Source organism: Aquarana catesbeiana, linkage group LG12 (genome assembly GCF_042186555.1).
Source record: "Aquarana catesbeiana isolate 2022-GZ linkage group LG12, ASM4218655v1, whole genome shotgun sequence".
Lineage (NCBI taxonomy): Eukaryota > Metazoa > Chordata > Amphibia > Anura > Ranidae > Aquarana > Aquarana catesbeiana.
Genome location: NC_133335.1, coordinates 241,708,968 through 241,727,132, shown reverse-complemented (window position 1 = coordinate 241,727,132; position 18,165 = coordinate 241,708,968). Strand labels below are relative to the sequence as shown.

Sequence of the window (18,165 nt, the reverse complement as noted above, 5' to 3'; positions counted from 1 at the left end):
ACTTACTGTTTTTTTTCATTTACTGTTTAGAGCTTACTACAATCTTTGCCACAAACTCCTGAAGAAGCTCGTATTAGAGCGAAACATGTCGAGCGGCAGATTGTCATGGAATTAAGTAGCTCTGTCTTCATGTGCCCCTGAATGGGTTCAATTTGTTGGTCCATTTTGTACTAATTTTTATGATGATGTCTTACTTGTAAAGACATATGGTTTTAAAAAAACGAGTTTCTAATAAAAATTATAGATCTTTTATAAAAAAATATTGTACAGATTCATCTACTTTCTGTGCCTACTATATACTTAAAAGCACCTTAAAAGTCCCTGGGGGTTTCAAACCCCTTCCCCTGGCATTTCACATATTTGAACATGGGATGTGGTGCTCTCTGCTGACTATTTCTGCCCTCATCATTATACAAATTCTTTGGCAGGTAATACAGCCCCTCCCCCCTCCCCCCATGTATGCATTTAATTTGTGAATTTGGCTGTTTGCCTGGAGTTCAGCTTTATCTTTGATGTGTATATTGCAGCCGATGCCAACAGGCACTTGGCTACTCCTGACACATTGCTGGGAGGCACATCGAAGATACAAGAGGGACTACATGGGGCCCCCGAGCCACTGGTTTAGAGAACATTCTTCTGCTGAAACTCACCAGCAAATTTCTTGTGATTTTCATAATCCTGGGAGCAAGGAACTGAGAAGAACTTGTGTTTTATGGCTTCCTGCTGAGGGGCCAAGACCTCCATCCCGTCTCCAGGATATTCCCACAGGAAGAAAAAGACGGATACGGCCAGAAGTGAAAAGAGCGCCCCCCAGAGGACGTGACTTCTCCATGATGTTCTATGAGCTCTACTCTTCTTACTCCTACAAGGAAAAAATAAACAACATAATTATAGAAGAAGGGTGAATGTGGGGGGACGGGGTGAGAAGGACGATTGTGGGGGGACGGGGTGAGAAGGGCGATTGTGGGGGGACGGGGTGAGAAGGGCGATTGTGGGGGGACGGGGTGAGAAGGGCGATTGTGGGGGGACGGGGTGAGAAGGGCGATTGTGGGGGGACGGGGTGAGAAGGGCGATTGTGGGGGGACGGGGTGAGAAGGGCGATTGTGGGGGGACAGGGTGAGAAGGGCGATGGTTGGGGGACAGGGTGAGAAGGGCGATTGTCGGGGGACAGGGTGAGAAGGGCGATTGTCGGGGGACAGGGTGAGAAGGGCGATTGTCGGGGGGACAGGGTGAGAAGGGCGATTGTCGGGGGGACAGTGTGAGCAGGTTGAATGTGGGGGGACGGGGTGAGAAGGGTGAATGTGGGGGGGAAGGGTGAATGTGGGGGGACAGGGTGAGAAGGGCGATTGTGGGGGGACGGGGTGAGAAGGGCGATTGTGGGGGGACAGAGCGAGAAGGTTGATTGTGGGGGGACAGAGTAAGCAGAGTGAATGTGGGGGGATGGGGTGAGCAGGGTGAATGTGGGGGGACGGGGTGAGCAGGGTGAATGTGGGGGGGGAACGGGGTGAGCAGGGTGAATGTGGGGGGAAGGGTGAATGTGGGGGGACAGGGTGAGAAGGGTGAATGTGGGGGGACAGGGTGAGAAGGGTGAATGTGGGGGGACAGGGTGAGAAGGGTGAATGTGGGGGGACGGGGTGAGAAGGGTGAATGTGGGGGGAAGGGTGAATGTGTGGGGACAGGGTGAGAAGGTTGATTGTGGGGGGACGGGGTGAGCAGGGTGAATGTGGGGGGACGGGGTGAGAAGGGTGAATGTGGGGCGAAGGGTGAATGTGTGGGGACAGGGTGAGAAGGTTGATTGTGGGGGGACAGGGTGAGCAGAGTGAATGTGGGGGGACAGGGTGAGCAGAGTGAATGTGGGGGGACAGGGTGAGCAGAGTGAATGTGGGGGGACGGGGTGAGAAGGGTGAATGTGGGGGGAAGGGTGAATGTGGGTGAGAAGGTTGATTGTGGGGGTACAGGGTGAGAAGGGTGAATGTGGAGGGACAGGGTGAGAAGGGCGATTGTCGGGGGACAGGGTGAGAAGGGTGAATGTGGGGGGGAAGGGCGATTGTGGGGGGACGGGGTGGGAAGGGCGATTGTGGGGGGACGGGGTGGGAAGGGCGATTGTGGGGGGACAGGGTGGGAAGGGCGATTGTGGGGGGACAGGGCGGGAAGGGCGATTGTGGGGGGACAGGGCGAGAAGGTTGATTGTGGGGGGACAGAGTAAGCAGAGTGAATGTGGGGGGACGGGGTGAGAAGGGTGAATGTGGGGGGACGGGGTGAGAAGGGTGTATGTGGGGGGACGGTGAATGTGGGGGGAAGGGCGATTGTGGGGGGACAGGGTGGGAAGGGCGATTGTGGGGGGACAGGGTGGGAAGGGCGATTGTGGGGGGACAGGATGAGAAGGGCGATTGTGGGGGGACAGGGCGAGAAGGTTGATTGTGGGGGGACAGAGTAAGCAGAGTGAATGTGGGGGGATGGGGTGAGAAGGGTGAATGTGGGGGGGGACAGGGTGAGAAGGTTGATTGTGGGGGGGGACAGGGTGAGAAGGGTGAATGTGGAGGGACAGGGTGAGAAGGGTGATTGTGGGGGGACAGGGTGAGAAGGGTGAATGTGGAGGGACAGGGTGAGAAGGGTGAATGTGGAGGGACAGGGTGAGAAGGGCGATTGTGGGGGGACAGGGTGAGAAGGTTGATTGTGGGGGGGGACAGGGTGAGAAGGGTGAATGTGGAGGGACAGGGTGAGAAGGGTGATTGTGGGGGGACAGGGTGAGAAGGGCGAATGTGGGGGGACAGGGTGGGAAGGGTGAATGTGGAGGGACAGGGTGAGAAGGGTGAATGTGGGGGGACAGGGTGGGAAGGGCGAATGTGGGGGGACAGGGTGGGAAGGGTGAATGTGGAGGGACAGGGTGAATGTGGGGGGACAGGGTGGGAAGGGCGAATGTGGGGGGACAGGGTGGGAAGGGCGAATGTGGGGGAACAGGGTGGGAAGGGCGAATGTGGGGGAACAGGGTGAGAAGGGCAAATATGGGGGGAAAATACGAGGTACAGATAAGTGAGGGGGATAAAATGTGAAGAAGGGGCGAGGAGTAAATATTGGGGTACAGTGAGGAGCGGGTATATGTGGGGTGTACAGGGTAAGGCTATATATGGGGAGTGCAGAGGGTGGGAAGAGAGTATATTTGTTAGAGGAGGTGATAAAATATATGTGGGGGTACAAAGGGTGAGAAGGGAGAATATTGGGGTACAGGGGGTGATAAGGTATATGTGGGGTATAGAGGGTGAAAAGGAAGTATATTGGGGTACAGAGTGTAATAAGGATATATAGGGGATGAGAAATAAGTATTTTGGGGCACTGGGATGAGAGGAGAGTACGTTGGGGTACAGGAACTAATAGCGGTATATGTGGAGGTACAGAGGGTGAGAAGGGAGTGAATTAAGATACAGGGGGTGATAAGAGTATATAGAGGATGAGAAAGGAGTATACTAAAGTACAGGGGTTATATAGATTTGGGGGTACAGAGGGTGAGAAGGGAATATATTGGGGTACAGAGGGTAAAAACAAGCCTCAGCGCTCACTGCGTTTCGCATCCAATGGTACAAGGCAGGGTTCCAAGCCATGTGGCTCTCCTTGAGCGGGGGGGGGGGGGGGGGCTACAAAGGAGGGCGCAGACACCCAGTGCATTACCTCCTGCACACCACCAATCACAGGCAGCGAGGCATTTCCCGGTCTGTGCAGCTTCCGGTCGGGAAATGCCTCACTGCCTGTGATTGGCTGTGTCCCACCTGAGCCATCCCTCCAGGAAGCGGTTGGGACTACGATCCCGAGCACACCTAAACCCCATCACTACTCACAAGTGTAAGGTAGTTATAAGAATATGAAAACACAGCTCCAACATGATGGATGACTAAATCACTGTAGTTGGACGCTGACGCGTTTCAGGAGACATACCCCCCCTCATCAGAGCTCTAGGCGTTTGCCCCCCTCCTTTGTTGCTTTGTAAGAAGAGAGTATATTGGGGTACAGAGGGTAATAAGGAAAATATGAAGGATCAGAAGGGACTTTGTTGATGTACATGGGCAACAAGTGTAGATGTTTGGAGAATGGAGTATATTGGGGTACAGGAAGTGATAAGGGTATAAATGGAGGATGAGAAGGGGGTATATCAGGGTACAGAGGGTGATAAGGGGGATATTGGGGTACAGAGGGTGAGAAGGGGATATTGGGGGTAGAGGGTGAGAAGGGGGATATTGGGGGTACAGAGGGTGAAAAGGGGGATATTGGGGGGTACCGAGGGTGAGAAGGGGGATATTGGGGGTACAGAGGATGAGAAGGGGGATATTGGGGGTACAGAGGATAAGAAGGGGGATATTTGGGGGGGGTGCAGAGGGTGAGAAGGGGGATATTAGGGGTACAGAGGGGCGAGAAGGGGGATATTTGGGGAGTACAGAGGGTGAGAAGGGGGATATTGGGGGGTACAGAGGATGAGAATGGGGATATTGGGGGTACAGAGGATGAGAAGGGGGATATTGAGGAGTACAGTGGATGAGAAGGGGGATATTGAGGAGTACAGTGGATGAGAAGGGGGATATTGGGGTGAGAAAAGGGATATTGGGGGGTACAGAGGGTGAGAAGGGGGATATTGGGGGGTACAGAGGATAAGAAGGGGTATATTTGGGGGGGGGTGCAGAGGGTGAGAAGGGGGGTATTTGGGGAGTACAGAGGGTGAGAAGGGGGATATTGGGGGGTATAGAGGATGAGAAGGGGGATATTGGGGGGTACAGAGGGTGAGAAGGGGATTTTGGGGGGTACAGAGGGTGAGAAGGGGGATTTTGGGGGGTACAGAGGGTGAGAAGGGGGATATTGGGGGGTACAGAGGGTGAGAAGGGGGATTTTGGGGGGTACAGAGGGTGAGAAGGGGGATTTTGGGGGGTACAGAGGGTGAGAAGGGGGATATTGGGGGTACAGAGGGTGAGAAGGGGGATATTGGGGGGTGAAGGGGGATATTGGGGGTACAGAGGGTGAGAAGGGGGATATTGGGGGGTACAGAGGGTGAGAAGGGGGATATTGGGGGGTACAGAGGGTGAGAAGGGGGATATTGGGGGGTACAGAGGGTGAGAAGGGGGATATTGGGGGGTACAGAGGATGAGAAGGGGGATATTGGGGGTACAGAGGGTGAGAAGGGGGATATTGGGGGTATAGAGGGTGAGACGGGGGATATTGGGGGGTACAGAGGGTGAGAAGGGGGATATTGGGGGGTACAGGGGATGAGAAGGGGGATATTTGGGGTACAGGGGATGAGAAGGGGGATATTGGGGGTACAGAGGGTGAGAAGGGGGATATTGGGGGTATAGAGGGTGAGAAGAGGGATATTGGTGGGTGAAGGGGGATATTGGGGGTACTGAGGGTGAGAAGGGGGATATTGGGGGGTACAGAGGGTGAGAAGGGGGATATTGAGGGGTACAGAGGGTGAGAAGGGGGATATTGGGGGGTACAGAGGGTGAGAAGGGGGATATTGGGGGTACAGAGGGTGAGAAGGGGGATATTGGGGGGTACCGAGGGTGAGAAGGGGGATATTGGGGGTACAGAGGATGAGAAGGGGGATATTGGGGGGTACAGAGGATGAGAAGGGGGATATTGAGGGGTACAGAGGGTGAGAAGGGGGATATTGGGGGTACAGAGGGTGAGAAGGGGGATACTGGGGGTACAGAGGGTGAGAAGGGGGATATTGGGGGGGTACAGAGGATGAGAAGGGGGATATTGGGGGGTACAGAGGATGAGAAGGGGGATATTGAGGGATACAGAGGATGAGAAGGGGGATATTGGGGGGTACAGAGGATGAGAAGGGGATATTGGGGGTACAGAGGATGAGCAGGGGGATATTGGGGGGTACAGAGGGTGAGAAGGGGGATATTGGGGGGTACAGAGGGTGAGAAGGGGGATATTGGGGGGGTACAGAGGAGGTTAGAAGGGGGATATTGGGGGTACAGAGGGTCGAGAAGGGGGATATTGGGGGGTACAGAGGGTGAGAAGGGGGATATTGGGGGTATAGAGGGTGAGAAGGGGGATATTGGTGGGTGAAGGGGGATATTGGGGGTACAGAGGGTGAGAAGGGGGATATTGGGGGTACCGAGGGTGAGAAGGGGGATATTGGGGGTACAGAGGATGAGAAGGGGGATATTGGGGGGTACAGAGGGTGAGAAGGGGGATATTGGGGGGGTACAGAGGGTGAGAAGGGGGATACTGGGGGTACAGAGGGTGAGAAGGGGGATATTGGGGGGTACAGAGGGTGAGAAGGGGGATATTGGGGGGTACAGAGGATGAGAAGGGGATATTGGGGGGTACAGAGGATGAGAAGGGGGATATTGAGGGGTACAGAGGATGAGAAGGGGGATATTGGGGGGGTACAGAGGATGAGAAGGGGGATGTCGGGGGTACAGAGGGTGAGAAGGGGGATATTGGGTGGTACAGAGGGTGAGAAGGGGGATACTGGGGGTACAGAGGGTGAGAAGGGGATATTGGGGGGTACAGAGGATGAGAAGGGGGATATTGGGGGGTACAGAGGATGAGAAGGGGGATATTGAGGGGTACAGAGGATGAGAAGGGGGATATTGGGGGGTACAGAGGATGAGAAGGGGGATGTCGGGGGTACAGAGGGTGAGAAGGGGGGATATTGGGGGTAGCAGAGGGTGAGAAGGGGGATATTGGGGGGTACAGAGGGTGAGAAAGGGGATATTGGGGGGTACAGAGGGTGAGAAGGGGATATTGGGGGGTACAGAGGGTGAGAAGGGGGATATTGGGGGTACAGAGGGTGAGAAGGGGGATATTGGGGGGGTACAGAGGGTGAGAAGGGGGATATTGGGGGGTACAGAGGGTGAGAAGGGGGATATTGGGGGTATAGAGGGTGAGAAGGGGGATATTGGTGGGGTGAAGGGGGATATTGGGGGTACAGAGGGTGAGAAGGGGGATATTGGGGGGTACAGAGGGTGAGAAGGGGGATATTGGGGGGTGAAGGGGGATATTGGGGGTACAGAGGGTGAGAAGGGGGGATATTGGGGGTATAGAGGGATATTGAGGGTACTGAGGGTGAGAAGGGGGATACTGGGGGGTACAGAGGGTGAGAAGGGGGATATTGGGGGTATAGAGGGTGAGAAGGGGGATATTGGGGGGTATAGAGGGTGAGAAGAGGGATATTGGGGGGTTATAGAGGGTGAGAAGAGGGATATTGGGGGGGTATAGAGGATGAGAAGGGGGATATTGGGGGTACAGAGGATTAGAAGGGGATATTGGGGGGGTACAGAGGATGAGAAGGGGGATATTGGGGGGGTACAGGGGGTGAGAAGGGGGATATTGGGGGTACAGAGGGTGAGAAGGGGGATATTGGAGGGTACAGAGGATGATAAGGGGGATATTGGAGGGTACAGAGGGTGAGAAGGGGGATATTGGGGGTACAGAGGGTGAGAAGGGGGATATTGGGGGGTACAGAGGGTGAGAAGGGGGATATTGGGGGTATAGGGGATGAGAAGGGGGATATTGGGGGTACAGAGGGTTAGAAGGGGGATATTGGGGGTACAGAGGGTGAGAAGGGGGATATTGGGGGTACAGAGGGTGAGAAGGGGGATATTGGGGGTATAGGGGATGAGAAGGGGGATATTGGGGGTACAGAGGGTTAGAAGGGGGATATTGGGGGTACAGAGGGTGAGAAGGGGGATATTGGGGGTATAGGGGGTGAGAAGGGGGGATATTGGTGGGTGAAGGGGGATATTGGGGGTACAGAGGGTGAGAAGGGGGATATTGGGGGGTACAGAGGGTGAGAAGAGGGATATTGGGGGGGTGAAGGGGGATATTGGGGGTACAGAGGGGTGAGAAGGGGGATATTGGGGGGTACAGAGGGTGAGAAGGGGGATATTGGGGGGTACAGAGGGTGAGAAGGGGGATATTGGGGGGTACAGAAGGTGAGAAGGGGGATATTGGGGGGTACAGAGGGTGAGAAGGGGGATATTGGGGGGTACAGGGGATGAGAAGGGGGATATTGGGGGTCCAGAGGGTGAGAAGGGGGATATTGGTGGGTGAAGGGGGATATTGGGGGTACAGAGAGTGAGAAGGGGGATATTGAGGGTACAGAGGGTGAGAAGGGGGATATTGGGGGGTACAGAGGGTGAGAAGGGGGATATTGAGGGTACAGGGGGTGAGAAAGGGGATATTGGGGGTATAGAGGGTGAGAAGGGGGATATTGGTGGGTGAAGGGGGATATTGGGGGTACAGAGGGTGAGAAGGGGGATATTGGGGGGTACCGAGGGTGAGAAGGGGGGATATTGGGGGTACAGAGGATGAGAAGGGGGATATTGGGGGGTACAGAGGGTGAGAAGGGGGATATTGGGGGGTACAGAGGGTGAGAAGGGGGATACTGGGGGTACAGAGGGTGAGAAGGGGGATATTGGGGGGTACAGAGGGTGAGAAGGGGGATATTGGGGGGTACAGAGGATGAGAAGGGGGATATTGGGGGGTACAGAGGATGAGAAGGGGGATATTGAGGGGTACAGAGGATGAGAAGGGGGATATTGGGGGGTACAGAGGATGAGAAGGGGGATGTCGGGGGTACAGAGGGGTGAGAAGGGGGATATTGGGTGGTACAGAGGGTGAGAAGGGGGATACTGGGGGTACAGAGGGTGAGAAGGGGATATTGGGGGGTACAGAGGATGAGAAGGGGGATATTGGGGGGTACAGAGGATGAGAAGGGGGATATTGAGGGGTACAGAGGATGAGAAGGGGGATATTGGGGGGTACAGAGGATGAGAAGGGGGATGTCGGGGGTACAGAGGGTGAGAAGGGGGATATTGGGGGTACAGAGGGTGAGAAGGGGGATATTGGGGGGTACAGAGGGTGAGAAAGGGGATATTGGGGGGTACAGAGGGTGAGAAGGGGGATATTGGGGGGTACAGAGGGTGAGAAGGGGGATATTGGGGGTACAGAGGGTGAGAAGGGGGATATTGGGGGGTACAGAGGGTGAGAAGGGGGATATTGGGGGGTACAGAGGGTGAGAAGGGGGATATTGGGGGTATAGAGGGTGAGAAGGGGGGATATTGGTGGGTGAAGGGGGATATTGGGGGTACAGAGGGTGAGAAGGGGGATATTGGGGGGTACAGAGGGTGAGAAGGGGGATATTGGGGGGTGAAGGGGGATATTGGGGGTACAGAGGGTGAGAAGGGGGATATTGGGGGTATAGAGGGATATTGAGGGTACTGAGGGTGAGAAGGGGGATACTGGGGGGTACAGAGGGTGAGAAGGGGGATATTGGGGGTATAGAGGGTGAGAAGGGGGATATTGGGGGGTATAGAGGGTGAGAAGAGGGATATTGGGGGGTTATAGAGGGTGAGAAGAGGGATATTGGGGGGTATAGAGGATGAGAAGGGGGATATTGGGGGTACAGAGGATTAGAAGGGGATATTGGGGGGTACAGAGGATGAGAAGGGGGATATTGGGGGGGTACAGGGGGTGAGAAGGGGGATATTGGGGGTACAGAGGGTGAGAAGGGGGATATTGGAGGGTACAGAGGATGATAAGGGGGATATTGGAGGGTACAGAAGGTGAGAAGGGGGATATTGGGGGTACAGAGGGTGAGAAGGGGGATATTGGGGGGTACAGAGGGTGAGAAGGGGGATATTGGGGGTACAGAGGGTGAGAAGGGGGATATTGGGGGTATAGGGGATGAGAAGGGGGATATTGGGGGTACAGAGGGTTAGAAGGGGGATATTGGGGGTACAGAGGGTGAGAAGGGGGATATTGGGGGTACAGAGGGTGAGAAGGGGGATATTGGGGGTATAGGGGATGAGAAGGGGGATATTGGGGGTACAGAGGGTTAGAAGGGGGATATTGGGGGTACAGAGGGTGAGAAGGGGGATATTGGGGGTATAGGGGGTGAGAAGGGGGATATTGGTGGGTGAAGGGGGATATTGGGGGTACAGAGGGTGAGAAGGGGGATATTGGGGGGTACAGAGGGTGAGAAGAGGGATATTGGGGGGGTGAAGGGGATATTGGGGGTACAGAGGGTGAGAAGGGGGATATTGGGGGGTACAGAGGGTGAGAAGGGGGATATTGGGGGGTACAGAGGGTGAGAAGGGGGATATTGGGGGGTACAGAAGGTGAGAAGGGGGATATTGGGGGGTACAGAGGGTGAGAAGGGGGATATTGGGGGGTACAGGGGATGAGAAGGGGGATATTGGGGGTCCAGAGGGTGAGAAGGGGGATATTGGTGGGTGAAGGGGGATATTGGGGGTACAGAGAGTGAGAAGGGGGATATTGAGGGTACAGAGGGTGAGAAGGGGGATATTGGGGGGTACAGAGGGTGAGAAGGGGGATATTGAGGGTACAGGGGGTGAGAAAGGGGATATTGGGGGTATAGAGGGTGAGAAGGGGGATATTGGTGGGTGAAGGGGGATATTGGGGGTACAGAGGGTGAGAAGGGGGATATTGGGGGTATAGAGGGTGAGAAGGGGGATATTGGGGGGTACAGAGGGTGAGAAGAGGGATATTGGGGGGTGAAGGGGGATACTGGGGGTACAGAGGGTGAAAAGGGGGATATTGGGGGGTACAGAGGTTGAGAAGGGGGATATTGGGGGGTACAGAGGGTGAGAAGGGGGATATTGGGGGGTGAAGGGGGATATTGGGGGTACAGAGGGTGAGAAGGGGGATATTGGGGGTACAGAGGGTGAGAAGGGGGATATTGGAGGGTGAGAAGGGGGATATTGGGGGTACAGAGGGTGAGAAGGGGGATATTGAGGGTACAGAGGGTGAGAAGTGGGATATTGGGGGTACAGAGGGTGAGAAGGGGGATATTGGGGGGTACAGGGGATGAGAAGGGGGATATTGGTGGGTGAAGGGGGATATTGGGGGTACAGAGGGTGAGAAGGGGGATATTGGGGGTACAGAGGGTGAGAAGGGGGATATTGGGGGTACAGAGGGTGAGAAGGGGGATATTGGGGGTACAGAGGGTGAGAAGGGGGATATTGGGGAGTACAGAGGGTGAGAAGGGGGATACTGGGGGGTACAGAGGGTGAGAAGGGGGATATTGGGGGGTACAGAGGGTGAGAAGGGGGATATTGAGGGGTACAGAGGGTGAGAAGGGGGATATTGGGGGTACAGAGGGTGAGAAGGGGGATATTGGGGGTACAGAGGGTGAGAAGGGGGATATTGGGGAGTACAGAGGGTGAGAAGGGGGATACTGGGTGGTACAGAGGGTGAGAAGGGGGATACTGGGGGGTACAGAGGGTGAGAAGGGGGATATTGGGGGGTACAGAGGGTGAGAAGGGGGATATTGGGGGGTACAGAGGGTGAGAAGGGGGATATTGGGGGTATAGGGGGTGAGAAGGGGGATATTTGTGGGATGGGGAGATGAGGGTGGTACATACAGAGGTATGGGGGGGGGTCACAGGGGTAGATATGGGGGTACGGGGAGAGGTGACAGGTGATAATATCACCCATATGTGTCCTCACTCTCCCGCCATGCTATCAGCAGCTGTCACCCTCCACTCATGAAGACAGCCCAGGCTGTGAGTGACACACCCCCCTCTCCTCACCCCGGTCTTCCGCCCGCCGTCCTCCGATTAGGCCCCGCTGGATCCCCGCTCTCTCCCGGTACTCGAGCCTGGCGCCGGCTCCTGGTTGCCATAGTGACAGCTCACTGGAGTCCGAGGATGCACGTGGAGATCGTAGATTGGCCGGGCCCGCGCAGACAAGCCTGAGCAATCGAGCCCGGAGGAGCTGCAATCATGATGAAGGGGTGAGAGATGGCCGAGGGTCCTGACTGCCTGACACTGTGGGCCCCCCCTGGGGTTATCATTGGGGTACCAGAGAGCTGACATAACAACAGAGTTGAATCTACCCCTTGGGGTAATCATAGGGGTACAGACATAACAATTCAGAATAATCCACCCCCTGGGGTGTCAGAGAGCATGCATAGCATAGGATTATGTACCCCTGGGGGTATCATAGGGGTATCAGAGAGCATGCATAGCATAGGATTATGTACCCCTGGGGGTATCAGAGAGCAACATAGGAGTATGTACCCCCTGAGGTGTCAGAGAGCATGCATAGCATAGGATTATTTACCCCCTGGGGGTATCAGGGGTGCAGACATAACATGACAATTATTATTTTGCTACATTTGAATATAATCGGATCTCTGCATTTTTTTCTCATGTTCTCCTTGCTCAGGTGTCGGAGATTTATGGGTTTATTTCCTGACAATAAAAGACGTCTCGGAGCTCTGTGTTATTCCAGATCATTTTATACCACATACCATACTATAATTACTATACTATAAATACTATACTATAGCATACTATGGAGTTCTAGTGGCCAGTGTGGGGGGAATGTACACAGATTTATTGCATCATTACAAACAAAAAAACCCAATCCTCTTATGAAATGTGCTTAACAAAGACATTTCTTTTTTCCCTCTTTGGATGGAGTTTGGAAGAGTCGGAACGGGTCTTTTGTCATTATTGTAGATTGACAGGAAGTGATGGGAAATCCAAACCTTTACAGTTGTCACTAAAACAGGAAATCACTCATTGGAGAGAACTATTCCGATGAAAACTAGGAAGGATGTATTTCCTGTCTGTTTGAAGAGATATCCCTTGACTTCCTGTTGTTTCCCTGAGACAGGAAGTGAAGTGAAAATTCACTTTGTATGAAACTTCGCAGGTCCATAAAAACATGGATGAGTGAGTCTAGGGGGTGGAGGAACTTGACCGGCCTGCGCCTCAACACGTTAGAACACCTTTGGGAGGAATTAGAGCAGAGACCGCAAGCCAGGCCTTCTCATCCAACATCAGTGCCTGACCTCACAAATGCTCTTCTGGAAGAATGGTCAAACATCCCCATAGACACCCTCCTAAACCTTGTGGACGGCCTTCCCAGAAGAGTTGAAGCTGCAAAGGATGGGCCAACTCAATATTGAACCCTACGGACTAAGACTGGCCATACACTATACAATTTTCTGATTCAATTTCCTTTAGATTTACCTTCAACTATGTAGTGCAAGGGCCTGTCTGATTGCATACAAATTGAAAGGGTTTAGGTTTGACCTCATATTATATGGTTTTGGTAAATCTAAAGGAAAGTTGAACAGGAAAATTGTATAGTGTATGGCCAGCTTTAGACTGGGATGCCATTAAAGTTCATGTGTGTGTAAAGGCATGTGTCCCAATACTTTTGGTAATATAGTGTATATTATACCTTTGGGATCCCTGTAGAAGTTGGAAATCACTATATAGGCACCACTACTACAGTGATATCTACTAGCTTCCAGGTCCTTTAGCCCAAAGCTGGGCATGGGCATTATTCTGAGATTATTTAACATTTTCTCAAAGGACGCAAAGTATTCTGTGATTGGACAGGGTGGAGAGACGGGACATTGATGTCACACTCTCCACCTTGTCCAATCAGGGGACACTGTGCTTTCATTGAGAAAATGCTAAATAATCGTTGAATGGTGCCTGTGCCCAGCATCTGACCTCCTGTGTTCACAATGCAGCAGGGTAGCCGCTCGGCAAGGGACCTGGAAGCTAGTGGAGATCACTGGAGTAGCAGTGTCTATACAGTGATTTGTTTCCAACTTCTAGAGGAGCCTCTCTCAACCTTTTCAACACAGAGATACTTGGAATAACTTTCCGGTCTCAGGGAACCCCTGCTAAAAATGACTATATCTACAACTCATGATACATCGGTGTGATGGTCAGTGGGAAGAATGCTCCTTACATTGTCATGGTCATTTGGAGGAATCCCACCCCCCTTACAGATAGCTAAAAAGATCAATGGTGTCACAAGGAATTTATCTTAGAGGCAGAAATTGCTCAAGGAACCCCCAACAACCTCTAGAGGAACCCTAGGGTTCTATGAAACCCTGGTTGAGAATGGCTGGCTGCTCTATCGTTGTGTTGGGCTCCATCAAATGGGAGGTCAATCAGCCCCAGCACAAGGAACCCTTAGCAACCTCTGGAGGAACCCTAGGGTTCCATGAAACCCTGGTTGAGAATAACTGTGCTATTGTTGGGCTCCATAAAATGGGAAGTCAATCAGCCCCAGCACAAGGAACCCCTAGCAACCTCTGGAGGAACCCTAGGGTTCCATGAAACCCTGGTTGAGAATAACTGTTCTATTGTTGGGCTTCATCAAATGGGTGGTCAATCAGCCCCAGCTCAAGGAACCACTAGCAACCTCTGGATAAAGCCTAGGGTTCCATGGAAGCCTGGTTGAGAATAGCTGTTCTATTGTTGGGCCCCATCAAATGGGAGGTCAATCAGCCCCAGCACAAGGAACCCCTAGCAACCTCTGGAAGAACCCTAAGGTTCCGTGAAACCCTGGTTGAGAATGGCTGTTCTATCGTTGGGTCCATCAAATGGGTGGTCAATCAGCCCCAGCTCAAGGAACCCCTAGCAACCTCTGGAGGAACCCTAGGCTGAGAAACCCCAGCTCTAGAGGGATCCCACAGGTATGGTATGTAGTTACTTTGGTCTAAGCTGAATCATTATAACTATGTATAAATAGCTGGAATTCAGCTTTAATCATTCCCTACTCCATCCAAAACTAGAAAAAAAAAATAGTATCAAAATTTACATTTATTTTTGTTTAGTGACTCTTTTGCAATTCTGCAGGCGGCAGGAAACGAAGGACGACGGGGGGCTCAGCCCAGAAAGAGTATCCTTTACAAGAACTTTGGTTCACCTCGATCTGAAAGGGGCTCCCCCAAAGGTGTCCTACCTTGCAGAGGTAAACGTTGTCACCATTTTATGTACTGATTTTTCATTACACCTCGATATGGCACCCGCAAAACCACAATTGTGATCGACTACTTGGCTTGTCGGCAATATTACCTGCTGAAGTAATTTTTTTAGGACAGAAACCAAAATGAAAAAAGCATACCAGGTTAGCTAAATCCCTATAGCAGCCCATAGATGACTCAATTTCCTTTCCCTCCACCATAGGTGGAAGTAAAGATAATCGCTTGATTCCTCCATCAACGCAGTCAATGTTGATAGGGGAATCCCTCCCACTGCACTATTGTGTTCTGCCGGAGGGGAGCCTTCCCTGCCAGCAGAACACAACGATCACCGCAGGCGACTATTCCCACCGTCAGAGATCACATGCAAAAAATCTGAAAGGCTGGTTGTACCCAAGTCGATCAAGGGATCGAATTGGATACAATCAGCCTGCCCATACTTGGATCAAATATCGGTCAGTCTCTTCTGAACTGGTCAAATTTCGATCCATGTATGGCCTGCTTCACATTTAAGAGCTGAACTCCAGACACCGATAAAAACACAATGAATGCATGGTATGGTACCCCCTGGCTGGTGAAGAGGGCCCACCTGAAGCGCAGAGTCTAATGGCTAGTTTACATGGGCGGCCGATCACTCATCCAAACATAGTTATGCAACCGCTCAGGGCTGTACCCGTGCTGGGAGCTTGATGCTAAATGACATGTTGTATTTGGCAGCTTGTACCACCCGTGAACGCAGCCCTTTGAAGTGCCGAGCTTTAATCACATGCAATTCACGCGGTTGTGGCGCAGCGAGTTGGCTTTTTGAAGGTTAAAGGAGGCAACCTAGTCCTCTCCTCTTCAGCTTTCAAATGCCCTATAGCTCATTTATATGTGCAGTATATTGTAGCTGGATGTATGAAGGAGCCCTAGGTGACAGCTGGTATTCACCAGAGTACCATACAAAGGGCGGTGGGCAGGAAATTCTAATGGTCCTTGGTTTTCTATACTGCAAACTGGGACCGGGTCACCGCCTTCAGAATCACCCCACCAAGGGGGTTACTGGACAGAAGAACTAGGTTGCGGAGATTGTTCACAAGAGAGTAGTCAAATACAAGCAGGGGTGGAGGCAGGCAAGAGAGTAGTCAGGACCAAGCAGGGGTGGAGGCAGGCAACAGACAAGAGGTTAGTCAGGTGCAAGCTGGTGTCCAGGCAGGCAAGAGAGAAGTCAGGTACACACAAAGGTGGAGGCAGGCAAGAGAGCAGTCAGGTACAAGCGGGGTTCATGGCAGGCAAGAGAGTAGTCAGGTACAAGCAGGGTTCGTGGCAGGCAAGCAATTAGTCAGGTCCAAGCAGGGGTCAAGGCAGGCAAGAGAGTAGCCAGATACAAGCAGGGGTCAAGGCAGGCAAGAGAGTAGTCAGATACAAGCAAGGGTCAAGGCAGGCAAGACAGTAGTCAGGTACAGGCAGGGGACAAAGCAGGCAAGTGAACAGTCAGGTACAAGCAAGGGTCAAGTCGGGCAAGACAGTAGTAAGGTACAAGCAGGGGTCAAGGCAGGCAACAGACAAGAGGGTAGACAGGTGCAAGCAGGTGTCCAGGCAGGCAAGACAGTAGTCAGGTAAAAGCAAGGGTGGAGGCAAGCAAGAGATTAGTCAGGTACAAGCAGGGGTCAAGGCAGGCAACAGACAAGAGGGTAGTCAGGTATAAGCAGGGGTGGAGGCAAGCAAGAAAGTAGTCAGGTTCAAGCAGGGGTCAAGGCAGGCAAGAGATTAGTCAGGTCTAGGCAGGAGTCAAGACAGACAAGAGAGTAGTCGGGTCCAAGCAGGGGTGGAGGCAGGCAAGAAAGCAGTCAGGTACAAGCAGGGGTCAAGGCAGGAAAGAGACAAGTGAGGAGCCAGGTCAGGCAACCCGTTGTGGCAACGACAGGTTCATTATTATATAAATATTGTTGTTTTACCCTCACTTCCTTGCCTAGGCAAGTATGATGAATCTGCATCACATGTTCATCCAGGCAGCGACACACGCCGCAGATCTCTGCTAGGTCTGTGGTATTTAGTGTTATGACGTAACGTTACAACCATGTTTCATGTATCACCCTAAGTATGGATGTAGAATGAAACATGGTACAAGGGTGGTCTATGGCTTTAACCTGCCAGACACCACCTGTACCCGAGGTATCCGTGCTAAATGGGGCGTCTCTTACTGCAGCAGAGCTCGATTTTTTTTTTTCTTTTAACCTGCGGATACAATTTCCTCTCCAGGTCCTTCCTCTGTTTTCTTGTCTTGGAGCAAACGGTCTGCTGATTGAGTATGAAGACACCTTTCCGTATTATGGAGAGCTCCACCCACTGCGGGCAGCACACGCTTACAGGTACGTCTGGTGAAAAGACCTCCACCCCCATTATATCCAGAGCCACAGAGGGATTTTAAAGGGTACTCCACCCAAAACTGCCCTATTGGTTTTAAATATACACCCAGGGGCCACTTTATTAGGTCCCCCTTGCTAGTAGCAGGTTGGACCCCCTTTATTAAGTCCCTCTTGCTAGTAGCGGGTTGGACCCCCTTTATTAGGTCCCCCTTGCTACTACCGGGTTGGACCCCCTTTATTAGGTCCCTCTTGCTAGTACCAGGTTGGACCCCCTTTATTAGGTCCCTCTTGCTAGATCCCCTTTATTAGGTCCCTCTTGCTAGTAGTGGGTTGGACCCCCTTTATTAGGTCCCCCTTGCTAGTAACGGGTTGGACCCCCTTTATTAGGTCCCCCTTGCTAGTAACGGGTTGGACCCCCTTTATTAGGTCCCCCTTGCTAGTAGCGGGTTGGTCCCCCTTTATTAGATCCCTCTTGCTAGTAGTGGGTTGGACCCCCTTTATTAGGTCCCTCTTGCTAGTAGTGGGTTGGACCCCTTTATTAGGTCCCTCTTGCTAGTAGTGGGTTGGAACCCCTTTATTAGGTCCCCCTTGCTAGTAGTGGGTTGGACCCCCTTTATTAGGTCCCCCTTACTAGTAATGGGTTGGACCCCCTTTATTAGGTCCCCCCTGCTAGTAGCGGGTTGGACCCCCTTTATTAGGTCCCCCTTTCTAGTAGCGGGTTGGACCCCCTTTATTAGGTCCCCCTTGCTAGTAGTGGGTTGGACCCCCTTTATTAGGTCTCCCTTGCTAGTAGTGGGTTGGACCCCCTTTATTAGGTCCCCCTTGCTAGTAGTGGGTTGGGCCCCCTTTATTAGGTCCCCCTTGCTAGTAGCGGGTTGGACCCCCTTTATTAGGTCCTCCTTGCTAGTAGCGGGTTGGACCCCCTTTATTAGGTCCCTCTTGCTAGTAGCAGGTTGGACCCCTTTATTAGGTCCCTCTTGCTAGTAGTGGGTTGGAACCCCTTTATTAGGTCCCCCTTGCTAGTAGTGGGTTGGAACCCCTTTATTAGGTCCCCCT

At 52.7% G+C, this 18,165-nt stretch overlaps 2 protein-coding genes across 4 annotated transcripts in view; one reads left to right on the top strand and one right to left on the bottom strand.

The window, feature by feature from the left end:
- The window catches only part of OGFOD3 (2-oxoglutarate and iron dependent oxygenase domain containing 3), a 162,977-nt gene extending 151,220 nt beyond the window's left edge, over positions 1–11,757 (bottom strand). The window contains exons 1-2 of one of the 3 annotated variants that reach the window (XM_073607013.1): positions 11,556–11,757; positions 651–862 (exon numbers count right to left, since the gene is read on the bottom strand). In XM_073607013.1, the coding sequence (XP_073463114.1) occupies positions 651–862; positions 11,556–11,647 (304 nt within the window). In that variant the 5' untranslated portion in view covers positions 11,648–11,757. Of the gene's footprint in view, positions 1–650; positions 863–11,472 lie in introns of all 3 variants that reach the window. The other 2 variants (XM_073607011.1, XM_073607012.1) reach the window with 2 other exon arrangements.
- The window catches only part of HEXD (hexosaminidase D), a 49,762-nt gene continuing 43,037 nt past the window's right edge, over positions 11,441–18,165 (top strand). Inside the window, exons 1-3 of the mRNA XM_073607009.1 lie at positions 11,441–11,758; positions 14,637–14,751; positions 17,003–17,112. Coding sequence (XP_073463110.1) covers positions 11,748–11,758; positions 14,637–14,751; positions 17,003–17,112 — 236 coding nt within the window. The 5' untranslated portion in view covers positions 11,441–11,747. The remainder of the gene's footprint in view (positions 11,759–14,636; positions 14,752–17,002; positions 17,113–18,165) is intronic.